General features: G+C 43.1%; 1 protein-coding gene across 1 annotated transcript in view; it reads right to left on the bottom strand.

The window, feature by feature from the left end:
- The window catches only part of ZFHX3 (zinc finger homeobox 3), a 264,745-nt gene that overhangs the window by 166,974 nt on the left and 75,396 nt on the right, over positions 1 to 22,375 (bottom strand). The window contains exons 2-3 of the mRNA XM_038753465.1: positions 21,663 to 22,375; positions 15,070 to 15,566 (exon numbers count right to left, since the gene is read on the bottom strand). The exon at positions 21,663 to 22,375 is cut by the window's right edge and continues 2,061 nt beyond it. Coding sequence (XP_038609393.1) covers positions 15,070 to 15,566; positions 21,663 to 22,375 — 1,210 coding nt within the window. The remainder of the gene's footprint in view (positions 1 to 15,069; positions 15,567 to 21,662) is intronic.

Here is a 22,375-nt window from a genome sequence, read left to right as displayed (position 1 = left end):
GAGACCAGAAGAGTCAGAGACTTAAACAAAGGGAATGGATTTTTAGGATCTTACCCAATTTGGATTGATTTCTATCTCTTGAATTAGTTAAATGCCACCCCACCCACCAAACTTAAAAATAAACGTCCTTTAACTCTTTCAATGCCAACAACTACTCTGGTTGACCTTGGCGGAATTGGGATGGATTTGTAAATGAACTTAGGATGACTTGGTGCATGAGGGTGACGAATTGCCAATAGACTCAATATGCATTTTGAAATGTGACAGCTAAAAGGTTTGGTTTTTAAATGCATCAGATTCCCACCCACGCCACCACCCCCAAACGGTAGATTTCCTTTCTCTCCAGTCTACATGGAATCCAGAGTTTCCCTTAAAAAAAATGTACTAAAATACACTTACTATATGCCAGCACTGTATTAAGAACTGGAGTAGATAAAAGCTAATCAGGGACGACATAGTCCATGTCCCACATGGGGCTCACAGTCTTAATCCCCATTTTACAGATGAGGTAACTGAGGCACTGAGAAGTTGAGTGACTTGCCCACGGTCACATAGCAGGCAAGTGGAGGAACCGGGATTAGAACCCAGATCCTTCTGACTCCTACAGAGTTCAGAGTTTCCTCAGATAACTGGCGCCCAAGGTCAGTTTTTGCCAATCACTTTTGCAGATAGCATCATCCTTCTTACTCCATTGTAGAGCCATAGCTTCTAAACCAAGGTTAGAATTTTAGTTGTTATCCACTGACATTGGAGTCAATGATCTAAATTACAGATTGATGGCTCAGCACTGCTATACAAGCACAAATGCAGATGTATACACCTACCATTTGTAGGGATGGATACGTATAAAGAAACACACTGTCAACCATTTTTGAGCTGATCTTACTGATGGCAAGATAATAATAATGATGGCATTTATTAAGTGCTTACTATGTGCAAAGCACTGTTCTAAGCGCTGGGGAGGTTACAAAGTTACCAGGTTGGCCCACGAGAGGCTCACAGTCTTAATCCCCATTTTACAGATGAGGTACTGCGGCACAGAGAAGTTAAGTGACTTCCCCAAAGATCCTTAGTCACAAATGCAAGTATGTGTCTCACTGATGCAGCAGGACTGTAGACTGTCGAGAGACTGCTGTAACAATCTAATGATCAGGAGAGAAGATACTTTTTGAGCATCAGCCTCATGAAGCTCAGAACATTTACAGGTATGTAAATGTTCTCATCCTATCCTGACTGGATTACTGAATCAGCCTCCTCTCTGATCTCCCATCCTCCTATCTCTCCCCACTTCAATCTATACTTCACGCCGCTGCCCGGATGGTCTTTTTGCAGAAACGCTCTGGGCATGTTACTCCTCTCCTCAAAAATCTCCAGTGGCTACCAATCAACCTATGCATCAGGCAAAAACTCCTCACTCTCGGCTTCAAGGCTGTCCATCACCTCGCCCCCTCCTACCTCACTTCCCTTCTCTCCTTTTACAACCCAGCCCGCACCCTCCGCTCCTCTGCTGCTAACCTCCTCACCGTGCCTCGTTCTCGCCTGTCCCGCAGTCGACCCCCAGCCCACGTCATCCCCCTGGACTGGAATGCCCTCACTCCGCACAACCGCCAAGCTAGCTCTCTTCCTCCCTCCAAAGCCCTACTGAGAGCTCACCTCCTCCAGGAGGCCTTCCCAGACTGAGCCCCCTCCTTCCTCTCCCCCTCGTCCTCCTCTCCATCCCCCCCCTTACCTCCTTCCCCTCCCCACAGCACCTGTATATATGCATATATGTTTGTACATATTTATTACTCTACATATTTATTCTATTTAGTTAATATGTTTTGTTTCGTTGTCTGTCTCCCCCTTCTAGACTGTGAGCCCGCTGTTGGGTAGAGACCATCTCTATATGTTGCCAACTTGTACTTCCCAAGCGCTTAGTATAGTGCTCTGCACACAGTAAGCGCTCAATAAATACGATTGAATGAATGAATGAAAAGCATGACTTAAGAACAACAGGCCAGTGCAGTAAGGAACTGTCATTACAAGGACACAATCAAGCTGGTAAAACTATAAATGCAGGGTCCAAGTGGATTATGCTTCCAGTGAGTAAGTCAAAGGCCAAAAAGTGAGGGCACCGTGAAGTCAGTGTTGCCTAAAAAAATTCCGTAATCACCACCAAATAATCAATCATTTAGAGAGATGATGTGCACTCGTCCTCTAAACTGTAAGTTTGTTGTGGGCAGTGAATATGTCTACTAACTCCACAACACCACATGCTCAATAAATACGACTGATTGATTGAGATCCACATCACAAGCCAACCAGCCAAAGGAATGTACTTGTTCCCTTCTCAGGGGAATAAAGGTTATTCCCAACCACAAATGAACAACAAAACCACTCAATGCCCAATAGGAAGGAAAAATGAGACCCACAAACTATCCTACACAAGTATTCCTTGAAAGTCTGGATAACAACCCAGGACAAAACATACTTTGGGCAATTTTAAGGGCTTAAGTGTAAGTGAAGTAACTTGGCCTAGTGTAAAGAACACAGGACTAGGAGTCAGAGAACCTGGGTTCTAATTCCACTCTGCCACTTCTTGGCCGTGTGACCTTGGGCAAGTCGCTTAACTTCTCTGATTCTCAATTATCTCATCTGTAAAATGGGGATTAAAGCTGTGAGCCCCATGTTGGAGGGACATGACTGTGTCTGACTTTGTATCTACCCCAGCACTTAGTTCTTGCCAGGCACATAGTAAGCACTTAACACATGTTTTGTCTTATGCCATCCAGTCGTCTCCCACCCCTAGCAACTCCAAGGACACCTCTCCCAGAACATCCCACCTCCATCTGCAATCCGCTTAACAATAACCCTTTTAAATAAGAGAGTTGAAAGAGGAAAAGGATACAAAGGAACAAACACGCACACTTCAATTTACCCAAAAGGCTCAACTGGCTCAATACCTGTTTTCCCCTCAGACTGTGAGTTCCATGTGGGATAGGGACTGGATGTGACCTGACAATCTTGTCAGTGCTCAGTACATAGTAAGGGCTTAACAGACATCACTATCATAAGGATCATCAACAGGAAGCTTTCAGATTTTCATTTCACAGCGTCTATTGCTATGACCTGCCCAAAGTACTAAATTGTATTAACCACTTGGGAGAGTACGAGTGATTTGGTAGACATGATCCCTGCCCTCAAGGAGCTTATAATCTCGTCGGGGGGTGGGGGTGGGGAATCTTGAGCGTGAGCTAATTCCTGAAGATGTGGAGGTAGGAAAATACGGATTTGGTGCTGGGCAGTTCCCATTTCAGTTCTGACTCACTGTGAGCAGGTTATGAATCCATATTCTCAGGCAGGCAAGAGCACAGAGAAGCAGTTCCCAAAATGAAACACGATTTATGGGAAGTCAAGATTGAATTACTGAATTAAACCCTAAACAAAGATGATATCTTTAAACTTAAAAATATCCTTTTAGCCATTTAGCCAAACAACTCTATAAATGTTTTATAACCCCATCTGGGCTATAAGCTCCTTGTGGGCAACTCTATCATACTGTACTCTCAGAAAGACAGATTGTAATCCCAGCTCCACCACGTCTGCTGTGTGACCTTGGGCAAGTCACTTAACTTCTCTGTGCCACCGTTACTTCATCTGTAAAATGGGGAATAAGACTGTGAGCCTAAATGGGGCATGGACTTTGTCCAACCTGATTAACCTGGATCTACCACAGTGCTTAGGACAGTGTCTGCCTTATAACCAGCACTGAATATCTTTTTTTAAAAAAAAATGGTAATAGACACAGAAGTTAAGTGACTTGACCAAGTCACACAGCAGACCCGGCAGAGCCAAGATTAGAATCCAGGTGCTCTGACTCTTACTGCTCTGCACACAGTGAGCGCTCAATAAATACAACTGATTGAATGAAAGAATGAATGATTCCCAGGCTTGGGCTTTTTACACTAGATCACACTGCTTCTCATCTCCCCTCTATAATTAATGGGCTACGAATCAGGGCATCAGTTGTACAACTTTTTTTTTTTAGGGTCCACCCGCCACTTTTAATGCAATAGACGGAAGGGGTCCCAGTTCCCTAGATCAAGTTTGATGATCAGTTACTACTTTCACCTCCTGCTCTTGAATCTTTAAGGTAGTCATTAAGTGCTTGTGTGTTACAACGGTAGATTTAATATTCTCAGACTAGGCACAGACCCTATCCCACATGGGGCTCACAGACTAAGCTCGCTGCGGGGAATATGTCTGTTTATTGTTATATTGTAATAATAATAATACTTTTGGTATTTGTTAAGTGCTTACTACTATGTGCAAAGCACTGTTCTTAGCACTGGGGAGGATACAAGGTGATCAGGGTGTCCCATGTGGGGCTCACAATCTTAATCCCCATTTTACGGATGAGGCAACTGAGGCGCAGAGAAGTGACTTGCCCAAAGTCACACAGCTGACAAGTGGCGGAACTGGGATTTGAACTCATGACCTCTGACTCCTCTCCCAAGCGCTTAGTACAGTGCTCTCTGCACACAAGGTAAACACTCAATCAATACAACTGACTGAATAAATACAATCGACTATTATACCCCATTTTGCAGATGAAGAAACCGAGGCCCAAAGAGGTTACAGGAACTTGCCTACGGTCACAAAGCAAGCCAGTGGCAGAGCTGGAACTAAATCTGAGCCTCCTGACTCTCCAGTCCAGGGCTCTTTCCACTGAGCCATCCTTGCTTCTGCTTAGCCCCTCGGCCTTATTTCCTTCCGATCTTGGAAAATGCAACATTTAAGTGAAGTTAATCTACTGCAGATACATATGGAGTAGTCAAGAGTTAGAAGCAGGTACTACTTGCCATCTGCAATGTTCAACATACCCAGATGAGAAAAGTGATGCTTGTAAACGCTCTTCAATCTGCAAAGTAAAAGCTTTTAAGAGCTTTTTATAGAAAACAAGTTTCATATGGAAAATTTTCATGTTGAACAGTTTCAATTAATCCTATTTTAGCTAGTTTTCTAACTCCCCTTTTCAATTGGGCAGTATTTATGACAAGTGCTGGGTATTTTTATGGCATTCATACAAATAATTTTTAAAACCGAGACAAAGAGTCCAAATGCAACCAAAAAAACTACAGAAAAGCAACATAGTCTTCCTTGTATTGTTGATTCTCGGGCTAGTCTTACTGTGTTCTACAAAAGCATTTCAATAAGCAGAATAATGAAAAAATATTGAGAAGTGAATTTTAACAAATAGCTCTAGAGAGAATTTTAGATTTCATTATAGGAAAAGCATTTTATTTAATGCAGAGAATATGAAAACCTGATATGACAGATTTCTATAAATAACAAAAATTGGAAATCATCATTACAGGCATTTGTAGTTTTTTTTAACTTTTGATGGGAAATACTGAAAAAAAATGAGATTTAACAAATAGGGAAGTAATTTATCTCTCCTTATTCCCTGGCCTAGATTCAGAATCTGCTGGCAGGTCAGTGAAAAACAATTATTTCCATAATCATCATCCATAAGTCATTCTTGCAGCCTTTTTACTGCTATTACTACCTTGTCTGAAGCAGTAAAAGAGGTATCTATGGAGAACTTAAGAACTTAAGGTCTTCATCTCTATCTGAAAAACAGATTTTTTTTTGCACTGCAAAGTCAACACATTTTGCTTATATTCTAGGCCATGATAGGTAGTTTTATCGTAGTATTTTTTTAAGTCAATGCAGGAAAATCTTTTTCTGTGTTAAAGTACGGTTTTAAGCAGGCAGGGACATGCTTGTTATCATGGTCACTAACATTCCCCCCTACACTTAAGGCGTTATTAATTACAAGTTAGAGTTATAGAGAATGCTGAAAACGGCGTGTGAAATAAGTAAATTTATAACACTATTAAAAACTTAACTTCATACCATTTCAACGCTTTGTGTTAAAACTTGTTAGTTATCTTAACAATGATGACTAATTATTCATTTGAAATATCCCTTTGAAAAAACAAAAGCCCAAAACACCTGTCACTTCTTAATGTATTCATGTTTGGCCTTTGAAGTTAAGTCCTCATCAAAGTTGAAAAGACTGGGAAATGAGTTCGTTTCTTTGCTCGATTATTCAGCTCCAAACAGTTTTCTGCTAGAATGAGTTTACCTGGGACAGCAGCACACTGCATTACTTTAGAAAGACTAAGCATGCTCAAGAAAACTAAAATTTACAGGAAGAGAGAGACAACCGCAAAATCTGCAGAAGACATTTTAAGAGTTTAAGAGGGAGGGGGCTTTGTGGTGAGGATTTTAAAAGGGCAGTAAAGCCCCTTTCAATATATTTCTGGGATCACACAAATGAAGAGACGTGGCCATTTGTTGGCCTTTAGTTTTAAAAGACTTTAGAAAGTTTCAAACTTAAGTAAAGGCAGAGGGTTATAATTAAAGTCTCTAAATAGCCTTAATTCTCTTGCTGAATCTTGAAAATAGTTTTACAGAAAAGGAAAAAAATCTCTCTCTTTTTTTTTTTTTTTAGTGTTCCCTAGTCATGGGCAACAAAGGAGTGAATGCAAGTCCAGACTCTTGTGCTCTGAAAAAACATCCAGCTACAAAATCCAACATGTTAAGCAGTTGTCCAAAGAAAAGAAAACCATATACATCAGAAGCTACTGAACTTCCAAATAAATATACTTTTGAGATGCTACTCAGAGAAATAAAGCTTCAGAGAGTTACACAGAAGGGAAGGAAGGTAGTGTCTCATCAAAATATACCCAGTGCTCCCAATGGGTTAGCTGACATCATCATCATCATCAATCGCATTTATTGAGCGCTTACTATGTGCAGAGCACTGTACTAAGCGCTTGAGAAGTACAAATTGGCAACATATAGAGACAGTCCCTACCCAACAGTGGGCCCACAGCCTAAAAGGGGGAGACAGAGAACAAAACCAAACATACTAACAAAATAAAATAAATAGAATAGATATGTACAAGTAAAATAAATAAATAAATAAATAAATAGAGTAATAAATATGTACAAACATATATACATATATACAGGTGCTGTGGGGAAGGGAAGGAGGTAAAATGGGGGGATGGAGGTGGGGGGGGGAGAGGAAGGAAAGGGCTCAGTCTGGGAAGGCCTCCTGGACATGAAATATAATAATAGCAACAATAATAATAATAATACTTATTAAGCACTATGTGCCTAGCTCTATACTTAGCACTGGACTAGATACAAAATAATCAGATTGGACACACTCCCTGCCCCACAAGGGGCTCACAGTCTAAGTAAGAAAGAGAGGACAAGTACTGAATCCTGATTTTACAGATGAGGAAACTGAGGCCCAGAGAAGTGAAGTGATTTGCCTTAAGTCACACAGCAGGCAAGCAGCAGAGCCAGGATTAGAACCTAGGTCCTCTAACTCCCAACCCTGTGCTCAGTCCTGTAGGCCACTCTAGCACCTCCAACTTTTTGGGAACGGACATAAAATTAACACCTGGGATTAACCATGTAAACCAGTGACGTAGGTGAAGTAACAGTCCATAAATCCATTTCAGTGGTTAGTTAGAACAACTAAAATGAACATTCAAATAGTCCTGGAAGCAGTTCTGGTTGGTTAATCTGTGGCATCCTCCATATTTCAATCAGTATTGCAGAGGGAAGGGAGGTGGTCACTTCAGTACTCAAAACTTTATACAATGTGAAAGAGACAGAGAAATCTACTAAGCCCCCATAATAGTTTTAGACAGAGAATTTGTGAGATGATTTGTGCTTTGGCAAAGCTCCTACCCAAACTGAGTTCATTTGATAATGCCAAGCCCGTAACCTTGGCACTATCCTTGACATCTCTCATTCAACCCACAAATTCTGTCATCAATTCCTGTAGGTTCAACCTTCACAACATCGCTAAAATCCACCCTTTCCTCTCCTTCCAAACTGCTACCACTTTAATCCAAGTGCTTATCCTATCCCACCTTGATTACTGAAGTCTACTCACTGAACTCCCTGCCTCCTGTCTCTCCCCACTCGAGTCCATACGCCCGTTGCTGGGTAGGGACCGTCACTATATGTTGCTGATTTGTACTTCCCAAGCGCTTAGTACAGTGCTCTGCACACAGTAAGTGCTCGATATGACTGAATGAATGAACTCTATTACCCAGATCATTTGTCTACAAAATCGTTCATTTCACATTTCCCAACTCCTCAAGAACCTCCAGTGATTATCCATCCACCGCTGCATTAAACAGAAACTCCTTACCATCAGGTTTAAAGCACTCAATCACTTTGCCTACCTTACTTCCCTGATTTCTTACTACACCCCAACCTGCACACTTCGTTCCTCTAATTTCAACCTTGATCCCTTCTATCTCGCCGCTGACCTCTCGCCCTGGGCAGAACACCTTCCCTCTTCACATCCAACAGATTATCACTCTCCCCACCTCCAAAACCTTATTAAAAGCACATCTCAATCAATCAATCAATCGTATTTATTGAGCGCTTACTATGTGCAGAGCACTCTCCTCCAAGAGACCTTCCCTATGTCCTCATTTCTTTTTACCCCACTTCCTTCTGTGTCACCCTTGCACCCTTTATCTACCCCTGCCTCATCCATAATTGATTAATGTCTCTATCCCCCTCTAGACTATAAACTCACTGTGGTCTGGGAATGTGTCAACAACTCTGTTCTATTGTACTCTCCCAAGCACTTAGTACAGTGTTCTGCACACAGTAAGTGCTCAAAAAATAGGATTAAGAACCATGAGTTAGGTATATGTGGTCAAGAGGACAAAATTTTTACATTCAGTTTAGGATATGTAGATTAGACAAGTGGATAGGTACTTATTTTGCAACACTCAAGAATTCTGCATACACCTTGTCATTGCACTAAGAGAATTTCTCGCTCACACACACACACACACATATACACACAAAATATAAACTTTGCACTGGCAGATCTCAACTCAAGAAATCATATTCCTCCTTTCTACACTTCCCCCATAGATTTAACTCTACAAAGTAGTCCTCTTAATTTCCTCTCCTAACCTGTTGGGCAGAGGGGCTCTACAGCTGTTCAAGTGTTGTTCGTTTTAGAAGAGGCTTGAACATGGACAGAACTTAAAAACCTTCAGACCAAGTTTCTGGGCAAACATAAGTCATTTTGTATTACATTCCAACAACTGTGATATCTAGTGGGTGCAGAGTGTAGCAACTTAAGTAAAACAGCCAACTCTAGTTACTCCAAGGGAGCAGGGGAAGTGCAAATTTAGGAAGGAATATTTGGTGATCATGGGAGTGCTGCCTAGCCTTTACCCACCTAAAAACCCCAACCCCAAGAAAGGAACTGCTCCTTGGTCTCCTTCCCCCTACCCACTTCTATTTCCACTCCATGTCCACCAAGTTGTAGGGACAATTTAGAAAGAAAGCCAGTGTAATGAGAAAATACGGTGTGAGGAGAATGGTTCCAGAAATACAATGCAAACCAGATGACACCTCCACAACATGTTTCAAGCATCTAACAACATCCAACTAGGGCAGTGGCTGGGGTGGGGAGAGGGGAGAGAAGAGGGAGCGAGAGGAAAGACGGAAGAGAGAGCGAGAGGAAAGACAGAAGAGAAAGAAAAAGAGAAAAAAAGAAAAAAGAAAAGGAGAGAAGGAAGGGAGGAAGAAAAGAAGGAAGGGAGGTCATCCCACTTTCCTCAGAGAAAACAAACAGGGAAAAGAAGTATGGAGGAAAGGATGAATAATTTATCTCCATGGCAGTGGCTGCCTTTGATTTGTTTTGAAAAAAATATTAGAAACTTCCAATGTTTCCTCTCCCTCCACACCCCACTCAGTACACAATGAAACACAATGCAAGCCAATTTCATACAAGATGCATGTCTGTCTTTTCCTGAATCTTCGGCCTCTCCCTTCCACCATATGACAATGTGTGCACCCCAGCTGTTAGCATGAACTCTGGAGTGTGTCTCTAGTATGGGACAGAGGGGAACAAGCAGATGAAATAATGAAATAAGTTGTACGGGCAGCTTTCCCTCCTTTCCTAAACAGCTACACAGGACTGCATCCTCACACCCAGTCAACAAGAAATAGAGATTCTCTACAGAATTTATGTGCTTTTTATATTAGTCATTTGGCCTGTCATCCCAGGAGTCTTCCTTTCCCCTTCAAACTATGTAAAAGGTTAGCTGTGAAGACAGCATGAAAGACTACAGGTTTCCTTGAAGTTGAGAAGGGGCCCAACTATTACACTTCCACAGAGTACTTACATTTTTTATCATTTCATATTAATAAAAAGACATCAGTCTTGGCCTAGGAACTTCATCTGGGAGTTTTTAATGTAATGGATTTTGGTGAGGGCCTTAGTCTACCTGTTAAAATTAACAGAGTTCCATCCCAATGATTTTCAGGTGTAGATCAAAAAAGGAAAACAAGAGTATAATAGTTGGCAGGTGTGCACTCATTCCAAATGTCCTCCCTGATTCTAACCCAGGACCCACACAACGGGCCCTAAAGGACAGTTAAATAAATATGTTATGGGAGGGAAAATGCTCTGAAGAGCAGCAAGACTGTATACTGAGAGCATTACTTTATGTAAAAACTCAGCACAGTCTCTGAAACTGTCCAATTAGACAACAGTATCCATTGTGAGCCCTGGAATGAGCCCGAAGATACACCACAAATTACCACTGCTTTTGAAGCACTGTCATTCTTGAAGATGAGGAGGGGCTCCCAATATCTAACATGAGTTTGGGGTTGTAGTAAAAATAGTATTAAGTACTGTGTACAGAGCCCTGAATTAAGCAGTGAGGAAAAAAAATAGATGGAAATTAGATACAGTCCTTGTCCCCCTGGGGGTTCAAAATCTAAGTGTGCCAGCGTAAACACGGAAATAACTTGGTCTTTTTGAAGGCAGAGATCATGTCTGCTTACTCTTTGGAGTCCCCTGAGCACTTAGTACAGTGGTCTGCACAAAATAAATGTTCAAATACTGTTGGTTGATTAAAAGGAGAAAATGAAGTGAATTTATCTGGATAAAAAGGCTAACGGTTTTAGGGACCACTGTTTAGCTGGCGCAGTAGAAATTCCCAGGCCCCCATTCATTGACTAATTCAATCGTATTTATTGAGCACCAAGAACCTCAACTCTTGAGACATATATACCTTATTATGCCATTATGCCCATTCTCAAAAAAAAACCCCAAAAAACACACTCATAAGAAAGTTTAAGTGAAACAGTCATGATATTGTTACTCACTAAATGCTTCAACTATGTAAAAAATAGAGCAACAGTATGCCTGAAAACACAAAGCCACATTCTCTGTCTTATGGCTCTACCATCCTTTTATGCCCCCCGCTCAAGGAAATAGAAAAGATACCACTTTTCAGAATTTTCATTCACACTCATTCATTCAATCGTATTTATTGAGCGCTTACTGCATGCAGAGCACTGTACTAAGCGCTTGGGAAGTACAGCCACATGTTACAGCTCTCATAGAATCTAGTCCTCGTGGATCGCTGTTCTGGAACTGGTGTGTTGCCATAAATGACACTGAAAAGCTGTGTTTTCTTCTTCCTTCCCACTGCTACTTCTTTCTTTTCCTTCCACATCTCTTCACTACCACATTCACTCTCAAAAAGGGACTCTGCAGCATGGATGATAGATATGGGGACTCATTTCTCAAGTAATGTAATCAGAGCTCAGGACTGGATTTCAGTAAAGAGTAGCAAATCCAGAAATAACTTTGGTGTGACCCAACTAGCCAATACTAAGTATTTTAATAGGAAAATGGCAAAAAAAAGTCAGAATAAGGAGAAGAATTGGGTGTGTGATAAGCCCAATGCTTTCTCTCACCAAGTCAGCAGCATCTGGAGAGGATTTTCTCCAGCAGACAGTAAAGAACTCGATTACATCCAGTTAACTGTGCTCTAAACTGATTATGCATGTGCCAGGCTAATGGATTACATTAGCAAGAGGAAAAATAACATCCAATCAATCTCAATTTACTGCAGACCACACCAGGGCCTAAAAGAAAAACTGGTTCATGGACAACCCTGCCCCCACCCCAAATGGTTGGGCTAACAAAGCTCTCATGATGTGGCACCTTCTATGGTGAGAGGAGTTGGGTCTTAATCACCTAGAAGGTGAGATGTGATGAGCTCATTTCTCCCAGAAAAATCTTGTCTACACACAACAACGTCCTTTGGTGAAACTCGACAAGGACCATGGATGTGGAGCTCTATAGCTCTATCTCCTCATCAATGACAAAACAAGAACTACTTAGAAGAATAAGTTATGTAAAAATTAATATAACTGATCTACATTATACCTAATCCTCCTGCAATAAATTCTTTCCTGAGGTTCCATGCACTTTGCAATTGTCAGGACAAATCATCTCAGGTAACATTCACACATATTTTCCTCTGCATAATCAATCAATCAATTGTACTTATTGAGCGCTTACTGTGTGCAGAGCACTGTACTAAGCGCTTGGGAAGTACAAGCTGGCAACATATAGAGACAGTCCCTACCCAACAGTGGGCTCACAGTCTAGAAGAGTGGGCTCAAGGCCTACCTTCATCTTGTTTCAGATCCTGTGGGACCACTCACCAAAACTGACCCTTGGCTAGGGAGAACAGATCAAGGAGGAGAAGAAAGATCCTTTCCATGCCATGATTTCTGGAAAATGCCTTAAAAAACCGACTCTTCTTATACCTATTATTAAACACTGCTTCATGGACCTCCAGGACAATTTTATGAAAAGAAAGGTCTTCTCTTGTCTACCAGCCTACACAGTAAAATTTAAACCTAATTTCTCAGGCCTTCTGGAAAAGAAGCAGAAAAAAAAAAATAGGCTCCAGAACATCAACTCTGACTTCTGATTTGGAGCAAAGAGAGGGTAAAATTCTATTCAGAGTAGTATTTTGGTCACAAACACGTTTTTAGTTCTCAGCTCCAACACTTGGACTTTTTACACTTTCCTAGTCTCTCAAGAGTGAGATTTCCCTTGCATGTATGATCTTTGAAAACCACAAAGGGAAATATCAAGGAAGGTATGGGCAATCTGCCCTGCAAGAAGGTTTCTGTGCACTTTGACTTTATTTTAATGTCTGTGTGTCTTCCACCTTGAGCTCCAGACTGCAAATTTCTTGAAGGCAGAGATCACATCTACTAATTCTATTGTACTCTCCCAAGCACCCTGAGTACAGTGCTCTGCACGCAATAGGTGCTCATTAAACAATACCGGTTGACTGAATTCATTCTGCAAAATTTGCAATATTAGAGGGGAGAACTGAATCACGTCTACTATTTATGTGGGTTTATGGTGCAATAAGATAATTAGCCGTTCCTGGACTTCCAGGAATACAAGCTCTCTTACTGGAGCTCCTGTCCTAACAATGATGTTTTCAGTATGTGCGTGGCCAGGCACAATGTTGCCAGTATACGGTGTTATTGTTAAGACTGCCACCTAAGAAGTCTCAAATAAAAAAAATGATACATTTAGATGAACCACATTTCACTTTCACGTCAATAACTGCGAAAGAGATGGAGAGAGCATATAAGGCTCTAATTTCACCCACTCAGGTTCTCAATTTAAAATTACCAAGGCAAAATTCAACTATAATGAGGTAAAAAATGAGTCTATACACAGTGTTCACTAAGACAAAGATAGAGAAGTAGAGAGAATATGGATAAAAGGAAAGAAGGAATGGTAATAAAATTGAGGAAAATGGAGGGAGAGGTTGGCTGCAATTGGAGTAGGAGGCACATGATGTGAGGCTGGTTAGATTTATGGCAATTTGTACCTGATTGTTCATACTAAAGCCATTATGGGATGATTAGAGAAAAAGGTGAAGCTTTAAGTCCAGTGAAAATCAATACAAACGTCTGGAGCAATTCTGCTGTGTGAGTGAAAGGACTATTTACAGTATCTGTGGCTCTTCTTTAGTTACAGCCTATGGGGTTTGAAGAGGTGTGGAGTGTTGAGAGGGGTGGAGACAGACAGAGGTGTTGGGGGGGTGGGAGGGGTGGGCAGACAGACTCAAGACTGATATGGGGGAGAAGAAGGGAAGACAAGACTACAGGATGCTAATTAGGAGAGGGGGCAAGGAGGAAAGGGCAGAAAGCAGGTGACCAAAAGCCAGGAAAAAAAAACGCATCATGACAAAGAACATGTATGAGATAGGAAAATAACTGCAGTGAAGACAGTGAACGAACTTGAGGGTGTTATTTAATTGCTTAAAACATCTTCACAAAACCACATCGCTCCCCTTCTTCAATGCACTCCTAAAAAGCTACTTTCTAATAATAACGATGGCATTTATTAAGCGCTTACTATGTGCAAAGCACTGTTCTAAGTGCTGGGGAGGTTACAAGGTGATCAGGTTGTCCCTTGGGGGGCTCACAGTCTTAATCCCCATTTTACAGATGAGGTAACAGGCACAGAGAAGTTAAGTGACTTGCCCAAAGTCACACAGCTGACAACTGGTGGAGCCGGGATTTGAACCCATGATCTCTAACCCCAAAGCCTGTGCTCTTTCCACTGAGCCACGCTGCTTCTCTACTTTCTACGGCAGTTAATCCTTGATAAACCAACCTGTCCCTTGCCAGGGTTACCACCCTGATGTCATTTCAGCATGAATGCATTTTTTTTCATTAAAATATTTTGGCAGCTATTTTTCATCTATTTGTTCATCCTTAAGCTATTTCACCAGTTTATGCCTCTCCCCCGACGTGAGACAGAAAACTCCTCTAGGGAAGGGATTTCATCTTTTACTTCTTTCTACATTCCCCAGTGTCTGTTGCAGTACTGTGCACCAAGGAAGCGCCGAATAGGTACTGTTTACAACTGAGGATAAACCACCACATAGGAAGAAGCCCGAGTGGTCAATCAGATCAGCAAGATGTCGAAGAACAGGACGCAAAGAATCACTTCACATTTCCTTTTTATTTCTTGCTTATCTCCGCAGAGTTTTAAAGGTAGAAAGAAATGCAAGTGGTTTTCCTGCAAACATTCGATTAAATTGTGTAGAACGGGAAAGCAGCAGTCCCTCCCAAGAGGTTCTTGGAAACCTCAGCGAGGAAGGCGAAGAGACCGGACCTTACCTTGTATAGCTTCAGGCTGGCCTCGTGCCTCGAGTTGACCGTGTGGAGACGCAGCTTCTCCAGGCTGTTTGTGTAGTAGTCGCAGGCGTTGCACTTCAAGTGTACAGGGTTCCCAATGGCCACACATTTCAACCTCCACTCATTGGCCTTACCCCCCTCCTTGATGTGTGCCACCAACTGGTATTTCTGCACATGCTTGTCTGTCTTGCAGTGGAGCTGGAAATTGGCCTTGAGCTGGGTATTGTAGCGACAGAGCTTGCACTGATAGGAGTCCCCCATTACTGCCTTCCACTCGTCCTCTGGGAGGCTGCGTTCCACGTTCATGTGCAGCCCCAGCATGTCCAGGTTGTCTGTGGTGAACTTGTTGCACACTGCACACTGAAATAGCTTCAAGGATGGGTCGTTGGTCTGCGTGAAGCTCTCGCCCAGGTTCATCAGCTCCTCAGACACCAGCTGCCCTCCCCCCAGCCGCATGTCTAGGGGTATCTCGCCGGCCACTGCACAAAGGAGAGAAAAGCGCACGTCAGAAGGGTATTTATTGCCATTGGTTGTCCTCCTTCAAATCTGCCAAACTCTGCAGTCAAGAGCAAGCAGCACTAGCCCGAGTCAAAGGAGAAAGAGAAAAGGCAAATGTCTCTTCTGGTGGGAACCTGCAGCAGTGAACCCTGTAGAGAAGGTTGGCTCACTGTTCAAACTCTCACACTCCACTTGGCTCCAACCATACTGGACCACCTTGGGCAAGAAAGCTACAGTCAAGGAAAAAACAAAAAACAAAAAAAACTTACCAGACCCACCTTCAGTCACTCGCTGGGATCTGAACACATCGGGGTGGGAACCATCACCTGGGAACTACAAAGCCTAAGATGCGGGGCAGGTGGCTGTAGGCTAGTTATAAGCAGCACCCAAAAAAATATATCAAATATCCAGTGTAGGTCAGGGCCAGATTCTGGTATTCACCTGAACCTAATACTTTAAGATGGCAGACCTATCCATTCCCAAGAGAACTAGCAGGAAAGTAGTGGGAAAATAAAGGGTCCCAAGTTTGGGGAAGGATCAAAACGGAAGGCAAGCAGGAGAGGAAAAGGCAACAAGCATTTCAGTGAAGATGGGCAAAAAAGCCCTTCCTATCTCACACATCCTGTTGTTTCAGTTCCTCACTGTCCCAGACAGATCAAGAGCTGTCTTGCATTCAGACACAGTAAATGAACACAGTGAGCTAATTTTTCAATGGATTATAAAAAGGTCACAGTACGGATTTCTTTCCCCTACCTGGAATCATAGAGAAATGCAGAGAGTCTGGCAGCTGTCTATTTTCTCCATCCCCTTCCACAAATTCACGTGTGCATGCACCCCCCGACCCCCACCCAGTAGTAAGATTTATTTTTCCTTCAATAGCTAAATTTGATCCTTTGTGCCTGGTCAATTTTTGCTTGTTTGATTAGACTCCAAGTTGGTGACTAAGACAGACATCATTCTTCAATGACTTTCTACTTGTGCTGCTGTTCTTCTTCTGCTGCTTGAAGGCATCCAGCTTGAGGAGGCATTTCTACAATCCTGATAAACATACTACGTGCTTTGGAAACCCCTTGAGAGGGTAGAAACCCACACAAATCTCTTATGCACATAATCCAGAATGCCTTGGAGCTGTCTTATTCTTCACATCTTCTGCCATCACTCCTGGTGGCAGTCCCAACTATGACTATCTTTTTAGGGCAGGGTGTAAAAGAAAAGGTCTCTAGCTCTGAATGTTCAGAGGGCCTGGTATATTCATAAAACACGAAAAAGAATACTCTAGGAGGACTCACATGCTCAGAGCTAAAAGGTTCTAGAAAAAAAACACTCAAGTTGAGGGAGTGCAGGACAGACAACAAGTTTATGCTTCCTAAATACTCCTAATAGTCCTAATTTTCCTAAAACTATAGCACAGACCTAAGAGTCACAGAACCTAGGTTCTAACCCCAGCTCCACCACTTATCTGCTAGGTGACCCTGGGCAAGTCACAACTTCTCTGTGCCTCAGTTACTTCACCTGTAAAATGGGGTTTAAGACTGTGAGCCCCACATGAGACATGGACTGTATCTATCCCAATGCTTTGTACAGTGCCTGGCACATACTAAATGCTTAAATACTATAAGATAAAATACTCATTGTCAGAAATAATAAATATTTCTCATGTTCCTATTATAGCCCCGATGCCCCAGGGGAACTGAGTTTTCAAACACTGGCTGGTTGTCCTACAAAAACCAAAAGCAAAGTTGGTTCTCAAACCAAAAAAACCAAATAGGACTAATTTCTCTACTGTCCCCTTTTAGACTCTGGGAAGCAGAAGCAGAGGGAGAACTGAAAGAGAAGTGAAGCTAGGAGTTGAGTGGCGTGAAGTTTAAAACTCACTTCAGATCCTAACTCTAGAGACACTAACCGTGAACTGACCAAGTGTTCAGTATCACTTAAGAGGTCCCTTAATATGAGTCTAAATTTAAAGGAAGAGAATTTTCAGTATGAATTACAATGCCACAGGGAAGCACAGGCTAACATTTATATATAGGCTCACATATCCATGTCTTCAACTGCCCAAAGACCATGATGATTCATTAAAATCTTGCAAAATTTAAGATACAGTTGGTGACCTAAGGGAGTCTAACGCATTGCCTTTGCACACACTCAATGACACTTCCTCGCCTGGCTTAGAAATACAACTTGGATCAGAAGTTTGAAGAGATGTGAAGAAGGCATCAGGCTGACTCTCCGACCTCCAAGAATGGCCATATAACCCACAACAGACAATAGGGCATCTATTTTATCTTAAAGTGATGCTAAAGAGATTAACAATTTCCCTTCGTCCTCCAGTCCCTAGCAACCTTTACAGCCCTGCATCTCTCCAAGGGATGATCGGCATCAAAAAGTTTAAACATGAAGTAACACTTGAAAAAGAACTGGATATTCTGCTACCAGAACACAGGAATCTAGAGATTCAAACATCATAAGGATATCTAAGGCAGACCTTGTACACCACAGTGAGATTCACATTATGAAGTTGTGGCTCCTCTGATTTACGTGCACTTGTTTTTTATTACTAAGTTCTGTTTCATTTAAATTAAGCCCTTTGCCTAAAACACTGAGAAAGAGGTCCTGTCCGATCAGGGGTCAATTAAAAAAAATATATCTTCCTCACAGCCTTCTTCATTCCATAATCTTCAGTTTATTTAGCTGTGTCCCTTCATACTTACATCCTCACATTTGCTGAAGGTCAAGCTAGGGCTGTGCTCTAAAGGGTCGCCTCAAAGGCTATCTTCCACTGTTGCAAGGAAAGGCAAGTAACAGGAATTCAGAAAGCTTTCCTCTGACTCGGATTTTGACAAAGCTTTTAAAAAAAATGTAAGACGTCTGTTCTGGTTCAGAAGTAAAAGGGGGGCCCTGACTATTTGGTAATAATCTGCGATCCTACAGATGAGAATGCTCGTACATTCCTTATCCCTCCCTTTGACCCTCCACCCCCTTCCCCTGCTTGCAGTTTCAGCTACATCCATGTTTTAAGAAAGGCCAAAAGGGCCATTAGAGATCTTACATATCACCTAATAATAATAATGATGATGATGGTATTTGTTAAGCGCTTACTATGTGCAAAGCACTGTTCTAAGCACTGGGGGGATAAAAGGTGATCAGGATGTCACACGTGGGGCTCACAGTCTTAATCCCCATTTTACAGATGAGGTAACTGAGGCGCAGAGAAGTTAAGTGACTTGCCCAAAGTCACACAGCTGACAATTGGTGGAGCCGGCATTTGAACCCATGACCTCTGACTCCAAAGCCCGGGCTCTTTCCACTGAGCAACGCTGCTTCTCTAATCAATTCCCCTGCTTCCAGGTAGGACCCACCTCACCACCACACTCTCTAGGGAGACTGGGGGTCAAAGCTCCTTGTGGGCAGGGAATGCGTCCGTTGTAGTACTGTACTCTCCCAAGTGCTGGGTACAGTGCTCTGCACACAGTAAGTGCTCAATAAATTAAAAAAATGAATGACAAGTCTTCAAATCACACATGGTAAACTGCTCCAATTCCCTTCAATCCTTAACCAGGAATGTCTATAATTTTATTAAGTGCATTTTGCTCTAACTGAAGTCTATTCCTCTTGTCCTGACTGCACTGGAAAAGTAGAAGAGCTGCTCATTACCATTTAAATAATATCCTTGTACATACTTGAGGTCTTTTCAGTCCCCCTCAGGCTTCTCTTCCCCCTGTTAAAGAACTCAAATTCTTTAGGACCCTGTGTCCAAAAACCGGGTGCTGCTTTCAACAGCTGTGGCTCATTTCAGGAGGGAAAAACGAAATGATTCCCTGAATGATTAACCAATTTGTAAAATCTTTGGTATCTCCCAAAACAAACAAATTGTGATTTTTCTGATTTTAAGCTCTAGACTATCCTCTGAATAGTGTCATTAGGGCCTCAAATTTAGGAACATACCAGGAAATACTAAATGTAAAAATATACTAGCAAAATAACTCACTGACCCCGTACGTAGTGAAACACCTTGTTGGATGTGGCAAGCGCTAACGACTCAGGGTCACGCTGAGTTAAACAAAACTTATCACAGGACAGAGGCATGAACAATTTTAGCGTTTATCGGGCTCTGACAGTAATGGGATATCATTCAAGATAGCCCATGCCCAAGCTTAAAAGGTTAACAAGGTCAAAGAATGTATACAGTAATGAAGGCAAGCCAGAGTCCAAAGGCCCAGGCAGGGGCATAGGTGACAAGAGAAAGGAAGTTTGGCTGTTACACTGCTTTTTGTCAGAGTTGGTTTGGTGGGCTCTGTCAAGTTCCTTTAATTATCTTGGTTTGATAAGGGAAATTCGCAAAGGTTAAGGGTTCCCATTTTTAAATATATGGACGTCTGGATTTAAAAAAATAATAATCTGTATTACTCACGTGCCCATGACATCATGCTAGGCACCGAGAGCCAGATAACCAAACCCTGCACAGACATTCTACTGACTCAACAATCCCCATTTTCTCTACCTCACCTTACATTCTAAAAAAAGGATCACCTCCCTCTAGTCTTGGTCTAGTCTCCCCCTCAACTGCGCATCAGGCAGAAACTCCTCACCCTGGGCTTCAAGGCTGTCCATCACCCCGCCCCCTCCTACCTCACCTCCCTTCTCTCCTTCTACAGCCCAGTCCGCACCCTCCGCTCCTCCACCGCTGATCTCCTCACCGTACCTCGCTCTCGCCTGTCCCGCCATCGACCCCCGGCCCACGTCATCCCCCGGGCCTGGAATGCCCTCCCTCTGCCCATCCGCCAAGCCAGCTCTCTTCCTCCCTTCAAGGCCCTGCTGAGAGCTCACCTCCTCCAGGAGGCCTTCCCAGACTGAGCCCCTTCCTTCCTCTCCCCCTCGTCCCCCTCTCCATCCCCCCCATCTTGCCTCCTTCCCTTCCCCACAGCACCTGTATATATGTATACATGTTTGTACATATTTATTACTCTATTTATTTATTTATTTTATTTGTACATATCTATTCTATTTATTTTATTTTGTTAGTATGTTTGGTTTTGTTCTCTGTCTCCCCCTTTTAGACTGTGAGCCCACTGTTGGGTAGGGACTGTCTCTATATGTTGCCAATTTGTACTTCCCAAGCGCTTAGTACAGTGCTCTGCACATAGTAAGCGCTCAATAAATACGATTGATGATGATGATGACTAAATCCAACTCAGTTATTCTCAATCAGCAGCCACGCTCCCAGTGTGAATTTTTCCTGGTGTCCAAAACTCTTTTGCTAAGAATCCCACCGGTATTAAAGTCTAACTTACCCTTGCTCGCAGCTCTCCAGGTACGAACATCCAGCCATGTTAATGCCTCACGCTTCTCCAACCAAGATGGCATCTGATTTAAGGTAAATCTAGTCCTCAGTCCACTCCCACTTACACTGATCTAGACTTCACCCAAAAAGAACCCTCCAAACCACAACAAGTGGGTGGTAAGAAGACATATTTCTTCGTATCAAAAGCACGCTGAAGGCTCTGGAGGAATATCACGCTTCCTATCAGTTGAGGTTCCCAAAGTTCAGGAAGGCCCTTGGTAAAGTGCATTGAAAAAAGTACTCTGCAGAGTTCCCACGTCCTCACATAAAATTCAGCTACAGTTAATTATGATTTTCAGGAAATGCTTACTAGAATTAAAAGGGTGGGGTGGGGTGGCGGGTGGGAAGGAGAGGGAGAACTACAAATGTGTCCAGGCTTGGTGGGCGAGGGAGGAGAAGGAGGAAAGAGAGAGTAACAAGGAGGCATGCACGCACTGAAAAGGAGAAAGCGAGGGGTGTACTACCAAATGTACGTGCACAACGGTAACGGAAGGTCGACAGAAATCAAATCATTCACGATACAACATGCAAGGGTGCAGGGATTTTAGAGGACTATCGTGAAACCCTGAGGAAAACCTACCGAACACTTAAATCCCCCTACTCCCTCCCCGCTCCCCCAATGAAGTGGGTCAAGAAAAGTGAATCCATCGCAACCCCGTCGACCCCCTCTACTATCCAACCCCCGCGTTTCCACACCAAAGCCAAACAAAAACGGAAGAAAACAGTTCAACCTCACCTAAAGTTGGAGCCATTGCGGTCATGGGATTGGTGGGATCCAGCTGGAATCCACCCATCATGAACTGTGCATCCGAGGCAGCGTTGTCCATCTTCAGGTTGGGCAGATTCATATTTTGCGCCAGGTAGTACTGGTAGAGCTCAGCCTCGGCCGGCGAGGGCAGACTGCCGAGGCCCAAGTGCCGGTTGTGTTGGATCTGAGTCATGTTCTGCTGAAGCAGCATCATATTGTGCATGTGCTTCTCACTGGTCATGTGGATACGGAGGTTCCTGGCGACATTTGTCTCGTAGTCACAAACCTCGCACCGCCAGGTGGGTTTGGTTTTTGGTTTGGTGGGTGAGGGGGCTCCACAGGTGCTCCCAATGTTGGCCGCCGCGGCCGCCGCTGCCGCCGCCGCCGCCGCCGCCCCGGCCGTGTGGCTGAAGACTTGCTCCCCCCCTCCGTTCTGCAGGTTTTGCATGTTGTTGAGATGCTTGTCAGACTGCATATGAATACTGAGGTTGCCTTTGGTAGTAGTAGAGTAGTTACAGACCTCACAGCGGAAAGGCTTGTAACCACAGGTGTAGCTCTCGCCCCGTGCCAACCGTGGATGAGGCTGCCCGCTTTTGCAGTAGACACAGGAGCCTCCCGGCTCCGGGTGCTTCTCCTTCATGTGCGCCTCAAGCGTCTGCTGGTACTTGTAGTGCCAATTGCACTTGGGACACTTGAGAGTC

Source organism: Tachyglossus aculeatus, chromosome 11 (genome assembly GCF_015852505.1).
Source record: "Tachyglossus aculeatus isolate mTacAcu1 chromosome 11, mTacAcu1.pri, whole genome shotgun sequence".
In the NCBI taxonomy this organism is placed as follows: domain Eukaryota; kingdom Metazoa; phylum Chordata; class Mammalia; order Monotremata; family Tachyglossidae; genus Tachyglossus; species Tachyglossus aculeatus.
The sequence above is the reverse complement of the archived record's forward strand: the minus strand, read 5'-3'. Positions and strand labels throughout refer to the sequence as shown.